The sequence below is a fragment of the Austrofundulus limnaeus genome, unplaced genomic scaffold (genome assembly GCF_001266775.1).
Source record: "Austrofundulus limnaeus strain Quisiro unplaced genomic scaffold, Austrofundulus_limnaeus-1.0 Scaffold1474, whole genome shotgun sequence".
NCBI lineage: Eukaryota > Metazoa > Chordata > Actinopteri > Cyprinodontiformes > Rivulidae > Austrofundulus > Austrofundulus limnaeus.
The window spans coordinates 33,771-44,625 of NW_013953876.1; the positions used below are offsets into that span (position 1 = coordinate 33,771).

A 10,855-nucleotide genomic window follows, 5' to 3' on the forward strand; every position below is an offset into this window, starting at 1 on the left:
ACACACACACACACACACACACACACACACACAAACAGCAGCAGCTCCGCAGCATGAGCGCTCAACCAAAGATATAAAAATAAATAAATTTAAACAGCTTAATGTTTACAGAAACCGACAACCTGCAGAATTGCAGATCTGAACACACAGCTTTACATTACATAGATTTAATTTTTAAACAAACCCTTGCCAACAGCATGAGGAGTATTTCTCAGTATCACACAGAAAAGACATTAATCTTTCATAAAAAACTGTTACGAGGCCACCATTATGTAAGAAAACGTCCACCGTATCCTACACACTTCGCAAATTAAATCATGAAACATAACACCTCTCCAGTGAAAGTGAGAAAAGACACAATAATTTTTAGTTCCAGTCAGTTCAAATTTCTAAATAAAGGATTTATTTACAAAACAGATGAACTAAATTGATATACAAATTAAGGTTAATAATCAGAACGTTCTGAGTTACACATTAACATTAATTACTTTGCGTCCAAAGCAACTTCTGAAACTGTGGCACTCAGGATGAACAAACAGTAAACCAGTCTTGGATGTTTTTTAAACTTTAGTTTACAGGCGCTTTAACTTAGGCAAGGTTTTAGATCAAGAAATGAGGAAAAAAGAATTAGTACAAGTTTAATTTTATCAGTTATCAAAATCAGAACCAGAACAGCCCAGAACCTGCGTTTCCCACTCGGCTGGATTTTCTAGCTTACAAACAAAACCAGCTTCTACCTTTGGGTGTGTACCATCAGTCAGCTGGGTCAGGAGGACTCGGCCCCTTAAGACATCCAGGAGGCTTAAGACCAGTACGACTCCAGGGTTTGTGAGTTCAGCATCTCAGAAAATCTGCCGTTTAGTCGAGACCAGGGTCCAGCTTGCTGTTAATACCCTTTCTCTCAGGATAAAATTCAAAAGGTGGCTGAGACTGACTTTGGCTCAGGCCAAGATAAAAGATTTTTTTCTCTTTAGCTCTTGAGAAGAAACCCATTGTCATGCGGGCTTCCCAAGGGAAGGTCAGCTGAAGACAAAAAATGGCTGTTTCCTCGTTTTCTTTCTCTCTCTGACCGACTGAGCCAAATTCATGTTAGTTCTCTAAAGAGGAAGACAGCTAATTTGACCTTGAGTGTTAGCACAGAAAAGGAAACAAGAATGTTGAGTCTGAAGATGCTTCTCGCCAGAGAAAAATATTTTTGCACCTGGTTCTGAAACAAGGTAACTTTGAACAGACTTTTAAATGGATTAAATTTCATTGAAGCTCAAGAATCATTTAACTGGAATAAATCTGAGAAATATTTTTATATGATTAAACACAAATATTTCTGTAAGCATATTTCAAAATATAACTCAGTGAAGTTATAAATTCAACAACCAACTTTAGTTGGAATAATAAAAAGAAAAAAAACACAATCACTTTACTGTAAGACAATAGTCGATTAAACAAGCATTTGTATAAAATAGGTAAAGGGACATTTCAACCATTTCTCATGGTGTGTTTTTTTCTTTTTCTGAAAATTAATGCAAAAGATGAATTCATTAGACACTTTGATTTATAAAATGATAACTTGTAGTTAAAAAGAGAATATAAATCAAAAACATGAAGAACATCATAATTTNGATGAATTCATTAGACACTTTGATTTATAAAATGATAACTTGTAGTTAAAAAGAGAATATAAATCAAAAACATGAAGAACATCATAATTTTTTTATTAAAGAAAATAAAATGTCTCTTTTGAGAAAGGATTTTTTTTAAACCAGAGTCAAAGACAAGTGGAAATGTGTATTTCCCCTTTGGGTAACACCTACAAGGCTCTGGATCTTGCATCCTCACTTCCCTGGAGTATGAGTGGAAGTTAGGGGTTGGCCACAGATCTTCAGATTTGGGCGACAGGTGAGGAACTCTTGGGCTTTGTGTTCCAGTCTCTCCAGATGCAGGGCTGTGATCGTTTGGTCGAGCCGAGAGTCGATGTTACAGGGATTCAGGCATCCTGGGACCTGAACATCATGTATCTGATCGTGCAGTGGATGCATGAGTTGAGGGCTCTCGTCTGGGGCCTGGAGTCGGGGGTTGAAAGACATAGCTTGGGGCAGGAGATGGCAATGGAAAAGCTCCGATAGGCATTATTGGGGAGTAGGTCGGGGATGATGGAGAATATATGTCAGGTACTCTTTGTTCAGCATCTGCTGCTGCCTCGATGACTGCTGCTTCAGCCTCTTGTGTGTCACTGCCGTCTGTAGCCAAATAAGTGGAGATGACCGGTACATAGGTGTAATTCGGTGACCCCGGTCCATCTACAGAGATCATCAGTGAAGAATGGTTGACAAGGCTGGTAGACCACAGAGTGCCTGGCTACGTTTCTTCATTTTCCAGCACCGGTGGGTGTTGGGGTGCCTCGTGGTCAACATTGGTCACATTGGACCTGGATATCAGGTTGACATAGGGTGTTTCAGATGTCCAGGCAGCTTCCAGTGCTACGAAGCCATCAAAATCGTCCATAGCTTCTGGCAGTGCAGCGAGGATGGCTGGGGACAATGTTGGTGGATATTGTCGATTTACCAGTGGCTCTGTCTTCATGGTGTCCTGTGGGTTAGGCCTACCATCAACGGTTGAGGAAGGTCTAGAAATTGACTTGAGGGTGACCATCGCATCACTTGGTGTGTGCAGGCTGATACAGCGTGTGTCGGTCTGGTGTGATGTCCACAGCTTCTGAGTTAGTTGGAAGCAGTTGCCTTCATCTTCAGGTACAGGAGCTGGGTGCTGAGAGGGATTGTTCCACAAGGAACACCACAGAAGGCCAATATCCCTCTGCATCATCCAGCAAAGCTCAGGCTGTACTGATGGACGATCAGCAATTGACGTCCGACACGCAATGAACGTCATTATGGGGATGGTGAAGGACCGCTCCGTGTTGTGATACTCCCACAGGAAGGTGTGACTTCCAACTTTGGATTGACAGAGCCAACATGACAATTAATGCTGGTACCTGGAAGACAGCAAAATTTGACACATATAATATGTTACATTAAGCAATATAGCATTCTTTCCCTAAAAATTAATACTTCTAATAGCAGAAAGCTATAAGGTGCATGTGCATGCTGAGCTTTAAGATGTTGGGAGTATCGGTGAGAGATCTTAGACAAGGGGAGTTGAGAGGCACTGTGGGTTGCTCATCTCGGGCTGGAACTTTCACAGTGGAGTCTGCGAAGAAGACTGAGTATGTCATGAACCAGACAAGGATTGGCATCTCACTAATCAGACCCTTCCAGTAGAGAACAGAAAAGGTGCCCCAGACTGTACTCCAGCCGGCTAGCTTAGCAGTCTTCAGGAACCATTTGCACTTTACCTTTCCAGTCAGAGATAAGGCTTGTTTGGCGACATAGACAACCACTGCTGCTGCTAGCACTCCTTCCCATACTACCAGGAAGATGATTTCAGGGGTATAGCGTAGATGTGGGGATTGGACTTTCGGAGCTCTGAACAACTCGATGGTCATTGTAGGGGTCATCTCGAGTGAAGAAACAGGAGTACTGCCTCAAAGCAGGTCTCGCACAGGCCTGAGGAAAGGCAGGGACGCTGAACTCTTATTTTAGGCCAGGACGGGTCATTTCTACACGAGGACTTCAGTTCTCTTAATCAGATATTAACAGAAACGATCTATTCTGTTCATGATTCATTTATTGTTTAACTAAGGATGTTAAAGCATTTGTTRATYAACAAATGCTTTAACATCCTTAGTTAAACAATAAATGAATCATGAACAGAATAGATCGTTTCTGTTAATATCTGATTAAGAGAACTGAAGTCCTCGTGTAGAAATGACCCGTCMTGGCCTAAAATAAGAGTTCAGCGTCCCTGCCTTTCCTCAGGCCTGTGCGAGACCTGCTTTGAGGCAGTACTCCTGTTTCTTCACTCGAGATGACCCAACATCATGATCAGAGTGTCAATGAGAATCCATGAGCCCAGCAAGGCCATTTGGGGCACTTCCAGCCACACTCATCCCTGCATGTAAGTGACGAATAGAGGCAAGGCTAATTCCTGCTTTTTAGCCAGTCCATACAGGATAATTTTCAGGTAGCTATGGCCAGCACTGAAGAGGCGCATCGGCTTGTATGCCATCCAAATGCCAGAGTGACAATAAGCGAACCACCCACATAAGATGGTGTAGTATTCTGCCGTACTCACTTCGAAGGCATACGGCTCTCCAGAATCAGGTTCTAGGTATGTGTTGGAGCCATTCTGGTAGATTTGAGACAGCAATTATGTGGTTTAGCCCCTTTCAGTTAGAGCTTTGCTGGTACTTGGCACTTCAGTAGATTTTGTAACAGGATCGTCTTTTAAAACCTGTATGTCTATCCATCTTGTTGTTTCAGAGTCTGCGGTTGACTTGGAAGCAAGCATGTTTGGGATGGTGAGGGCAGCGGGCGTCACTGCTGGGTCTTCTGCTGGGGAATCATCCAACATGACGTTGGTGATATTATTCGTAACCTCATAGGTCCATTCCACTTCAGTGTTGTTGTCTGCATGAGCCATAGCTATAGTGAGCAAAAGATAAATGATTATACTCACACTGCTCATGGTTAGGCTGTTCAAGCTATGATTTGTTGGGAGGGTATGATTAGGAGCTAGTTCTTCTTGTCTGCCAACTTCCTTGTTCCGAAGTAAATGAGTCTCTCCCCTTGTGACTTCTCCTTTTATTTCTGACCAGCACCTTCTTCAGGAGGGAGGGGCTTGTAGAACCTCCCACCAGGCATGTTAGCATCTTCATCCCCACCTGCAGGGCCACCTTGGCAAGGAGCCCAGTCATGAGGAAGCCCACCAGTGTTAATGTATAGGGCCATGTTGTGGGAAGATGGTCAGAAACACGGAGAAAGGGTGTTAAAAAGACAAATAGTCTTGCGGGTATGATCATAAAGTCATTTATTAATGGGCAGACATGGAACAGATAACAATCACGAAGTCTGTTAGATGTGGCCCGCCTGTCATAGGCCGGCAAGCAATGTTATACTCTCAGCTAACATCATGTGATAATGAACAACCAATCCCAACCTGCCTCATCCTGATACGTGAAAGTAGGTCAACTTGATGCTGACGTCCGGAGAGTTTCAACAAGATATGAAAAGTGGACAGTGTCAAGGTGATACAGACGTAAGTATTCCACAACAGGCCATATTTTCTCAAGTAGAAGAAGCTCTCCACTGCATTGGCTGCCTCCCCTAAGACTTCCACACTCTCGTTTGCTATGGCCTTAAGATTGCGATGAGCTGTTACTGTTAAGGTTTCATACCATGCGCAGGAGTGTAGATCTGCACCTCGTCCACATTTTTTTCACACTTCTTCTGGGTATTTGCATGTGAGGTTAGATTACAGGATGTTCTCTCCAACCCATTCAAAGCCTTCGATTTCCATGCCCAGACACAGTTGTCTTCTGAAAGCACGCCCTTCAGCCAGGGCTATAATTGTGGCTTGGACTGAAGGTATGATGATATGGGTCAGGTGTCTTCTGTGCCTTAATCGGTGTCCCAGGATTCCAGCAATACAGGTTGTGTATAGGGGGACTGAACATCTCCACGTCTTGTCCTTTCATCCGATTTCCCATGGCACTTCGGCTACATGGGTTTCATACTCCTGTTTGTAAAAGTCTTCACAATAATCTTCCCAACCAGGCTATTCAGAGCAGGAGCATCTCACCAGGCTGAATGTGCAGGTATAATTTTTGGTTCATATCATCTTCCATGGACGTGGATGCACATACCTGTCAGGGCAATAAATGAGTGAAGACCATATGTCATGTTCCTTGGAGTACACGGTGGCGATGTACTGGTACTTAATCCAGCAGTTGTTGGACTCGGATAGGCAGGGAAAAACCGAGTGTTCCATCTCTTCTCTCCGGAACCCCCACCATGTTCTGGTCTTGTCTCTCTTATGGCCTTCAACTAAGCCTTGGAGCAGTTCTTTTGTGGTGTTGTAGGTCAGAATTTCTGTGCTATCATACCTCCAAGTAGACACAAATTAAATGTGATCCAAGAATAAACTACTCCGTGGGATGGTCGTCAGGATTTATTGCAATTGCAGACACACATCATGTCACACAGGGCAGTGGTACATAGTATGTGTGGAATGAGGCAGTCACAGACAGACAGACAGACAGACAGACTTTATTTTCTGTCCCATAGGTGACAGAAGAATGTTATCCAAAACAGACGATAACACATTTCCTGGTTCCGATGCTGGGTCAAGGAAAGCATGTTATTTGAAAAACAATCCAGCAAGAATGATTGCTTCTAAACAGATCTTGTCCTGGTTGTAAAACACTTTATCTGAGAGAAAACAGAAGATAAACAGTTAAGACATGGTGACAGTTAGGTCAGCAAAACAGGTCACTGAAGCATGGGAAAAGGAAGACAAGTTATTTTTCTATTACAAGGCTGGGAGACATTTCCACCTTTACATGTCTTTAATGAATGACTGTAAACACAGTGGAAATATGAGTTTGGTAAAACTTAGAAAATTATTTACTAAACAGTTGATGTGAAGAAATGAGTTGCAGCACAGCGCTCTGAAAGTATGGGATTTTATTTTAGAATCATGAAGTCGCCTCCTTCAGCTCCGTGGCTCGGCTCAGAACCACATTAAAATGATAGATTGTAAATTGTTTGGTGTGAAACCAAAAAACACATTGCCCTCAATTCTTCTTGTTGGGATGTCACCCTGCAGTACAACAGCTGACATTGTTCCACAAATTACACTAAATTTTGCACAGCTATTTATGAACAAACTTATTGTCTGCATCTTGTGGAGCTAAGGAATCATAACAGATTAGCTGTTCTGAATTAATCTGTTGCACTGACAGTTTTTTTCTCAGTGAAAATTAAAATGTTTCTTAGACAATTCACACATTTCATTCTCCTCAGCTGACTTGTGTTTATATCTACATGACAAAAATGTAAAAAAAAATACAATTTACAGTGGACTGAGAGTGTTTCAATAACCTTTCAAACAATAAGAGCTAACACTGTGTTCAGACGCTCCTTACAACCAGAAAACAGAACAGAGTCTGTTTGTGGGTTAAAACTGTTGACTGAAAAACTTTGTGTGCTGTCTGTACATTTTCACAGCAGGTGAGATGTTAACTGTTGGCAATATCAAATGAAAGAGTAACAATAGGATTATTTATTCACTCCTCATTGTTTCTTTGTGTTTATTGTGCTGCAGGTTCTACCTACAGAATCATTTTGCTTGGAAAAGATGAAGAAAAGAAGACCAGAATTGGAAATCTTGTTGTTGGACAATCAGGAACACATTTCCTAAAACAAACAGCCAAGACATGTGTGGTCACACACGGGGAGTGGAAAGGATCTTCATTAACGGTGGTTAAAACCCCGAACTTCTTCAGGATGTCCCAGGAAACTATTAAAGAAGAAATGAAGAAATGTGTGAGTTTTTGTGAACCTGGACCAAATGTTCTGCTGCTGTTAGTAAAACCCTCCTCATTCAGTCTGAAGAAGAGTCAAACCCTCAACTTCATCTTCAGTTTGTTTAGAGAAGATGCCTTTAAAGTCTCTATGGTTGTCAGAACACATGATGAGAGGAACTGTTCGTCAGTCATACAGCTGATTAAAGACTGTGATGCGAAACAGTACAATATGTATGAAATTGACCAAAGAACATTGATGAAGAAAGTCTGGAACATCATACTTGACAACAGAGGAGCCTTCCTCACCCTTGCTGATGACGTAAGACCAGAGCCACACCAGATGAGACCTCCTTTAAACCTGGTTCTGGTTGGGAACAGAGGAGCAGAGAAGACTTTAGCAGCTAAATCTATTTTAAGTAAGACAGATCTTCCTCCATCCTCCAGCCCATCACAGTGTGTTAAACATGAGGCAGAGGTGTGTGGACGTCAGGTTTCTGTGCTGGAGATGCCTCCTCTGTATGACAAACCACCTGAGGAAGTGATGGAGGAATCCCTCAGGTGTGTCTCCCTCTGTGATCCTGAGGGGGTCCATGCCTTCATCCTGGTCCTACCTGTGGCTCCCCTCACTGATGAAGACAAGGGAGAGTTACAGACCATCCAGGACACATTCAGCCCTCAAGTCAAAGACTTCATCATGATTCTGTTCACTGTGGACTCAGATCCTGCAGCTCCAGCTGTTCTTAACTTTATAAAGGAGACCAAGGAGATCCAGGAGCTCTGTCAGAGCTGTGGAGGAAGGTATTTTGTTCTTAATGTCAAGAACAAGAAGCAGATCCCACAACTGCTGAAGTTTGTGGACAAGAGCAGAGAGTCCTACACAACAAAGACACATGCAAATGCTCAAACAGAAAAATATAGAAAATTGCAAGAGGAAAATCAGGACCTGAAATTAAAGAAAAACTCCACCAGTAAGTAAACTATACCTTCACTATCCAACTCTGATGTGTTTCTTCTTTGTTTCTGCATCATAATGAGACCTGTGGCTGTAAGAAAACTGGATACTTCATAGTGGTAACATAATGACCCGCACATGCATAAATGCACCAGAACTTAGAAGTCTTTATTCCTAATAAATGTCTTGCTACTAGATGCATCCCAAAATTGTTGTGGTTTGGGTGGGGGTCTTTTTTGTTTGTGTATGTGTGTGTGTGTGTGGTGGGGGGGGCATTGGTTGACCTAATGGATAGCCCCTCATCAGAGCTAAACAACCAAAGAAAATCTGAAGCTCCTATGTTTACAGTTTTTGAGCTATAACCATTTTTGCATGACCAGATACTCATTTTTCAGATAAATTGGGGGTCCGTGGGGGAGGGGAGGGGCACTGATTGGTGGGCCTGATGGATAGAGCTTCATCAGAGCTAAACCAATGAAAATCTGAAGCTTCTATGTTGAACAGTTTCTTAGTTTTTAGCGTTTTTGCATGTCCAGACAACCCCTCTTTGGATCGAACCCCCTCCTCAAATATGGGGTCTAGTCTAAAACCGTTGGCTGGCACAGTGTAGATCGAACATATCTACAGCCCTCCCAAATTTCCTGTTGATTGGTGCAGCCGTTTTTGTGCAGCGGTTGACCAAAAATCACTGAAAAAAATACGTACAAAAACAAAATGACTCCTGCTTACGCTTCGCGTGCGGGGGTCATAATAACAACTCTATACGTACAGTATGGACTAAAGCAGTAGATTTTACCCTATTACAAAAATATCAAGAGTGCTAAAATCTATATTATAGTTGACAAAAACATTTGTTAAAAAGCATTTTAGGTTTCTATGATTATTCAGTTGAAAACTCTGGGAACCACTGGAGTACAAGTCACTTGTTCCACAATTCACAGGAACCTTCCCAAACATCGCATTTCAATGCAATAAGTCAGTGTGTGGATGCTGGTTGTCCACTGACATGTTCAAAATAAAATCCTTTGCATTTTACAGACAGAGATAAAAGCAACAAGTTTTAAAAACAACTTTTGTCTATTTTTACAAAATCAGTATCAAAAGTGGCTAAACAATCCTCCTACACAAAGTCAGAACACTGAGCTGCAGCATGTGCTCTAATCATAAAATATGTAAACATGTTCACTGTAATGATCACACAATTAAAACTGAATAAGAATTTTAGGTTACTTTTCATGGTCACCACCAGTGTTGTATAAAGTACCACAAAGTGATACTTGAGTAAAAGTACAAGTATCTCACCAAAAAATGACTTTGGTAAAAGTTAAAGTCTTCTTTAGGAATGTTACTTGAGTAAAAACCTTAAAGTATGCGATATTTGTTGTACTTAAGTATTAAAAGTCAAAGTACTGATTTAAAATGAGTTATTTGATTTATTGTTCTCTTAACTGAAAGTATTACACATTTTGATAATCAGAGAATGTTTATCAAAGTTACAGGAGAAAACTCCCTCAGTATGATTTCAGCTATGTGTGGATTTTCTGTGCAAAAAATCTTATTGAACTAAAATATTTTTTATGGTTTAAAGTTGATGAAGCATCAATGTTTTACTTGTCTGAATCATATTTGCAAATGTTTTGAATTTGAAGTCATTCATTCTTTCAGTTGTGTTTTTAAAGAAGTTCTTTCTCATCAGATAATTAAATGGGTGATGAAATGTTTTGTTTCTGAACCACACAGAAGCAATAATCTTGTTTAGTTTCAGGAGGCGACGGCAAGTCTCTGACTAACATTTTCCTTGATAACCCCTTTTCTAATCTTACCTCCGGAGGGCGGAGCTAGGACACTAAGCTTCTTTAGTACTAACAGTTTCTGCCCGGACGGCAGAAAGTGACGGACCGCCCATACGTGAAGACGAGCAGTCTCTTCTTCCAGCTCGATTCTCCCAGGAATCAGAAGCTGAAGCTATCGGTTTAAAACCCGTTCTCACCAACGGGGAAACTGGACAGCCAGATCCGACCAACGCCTGGTCGATGCGCTTCGTAAACTGACTTATTATTAACTTCTGAGAAGTTTGTAAAACTTAGAAGAGGCACTAGGCCCTTTAACATCTTCACAAAACTTTGTCCAAGAAAGTCTCTTGCATTCCCTTAAAACACTTTTATAAGAAGGAAAAAAATAGTATAGGTCTTCTGGACGGGTTCTTCTTTAATGAAACGTTTCGTCTCTCCTCCAAGAGACTTCTTCAGTCTGAGAGTTTCAGGCAAAATTCAGGATTTTGAGTCCTGCCTCCAGGTGACTGATACTCACATCACATGGCTATCGTTCACACCTAATTAACACTTATTGTTAACAGGGGGTGGAGTGATACTGCCAATGGAAGCGCTGTAGGAGGGGGACAGCTGAAAACACAGACGAGCTAATTCTAATGGCCAGAACTCTGCAGTTTTCACTCATTTACAGGCCAGCGGTCACTCTTTCAG

The 10,855-nt window shown here is 41.6% G+C and overlaps 1 protein-coding gene across 1 annotated transcript in view; it reads left to right on the plus strand.

The window, feature by feature from the left end:
* LOC106535505 (GTPase IMAP family member 8) overlaps positions 1-10,855 on the plus strand; it is a gene marked incomplete in the record, with an annotated part of 32,390 nt that overhangs the window by 13,225 nt on the left and 8,310 nt on the right. Inside the window, 1 exon segment of the mRNA XM_014032521.1 lies at positions 7,219-8,354. Within this exon segment, the coding sequence (XP_013887975.1) occupies positions 7,219-8,354 (1,136 nt within the window).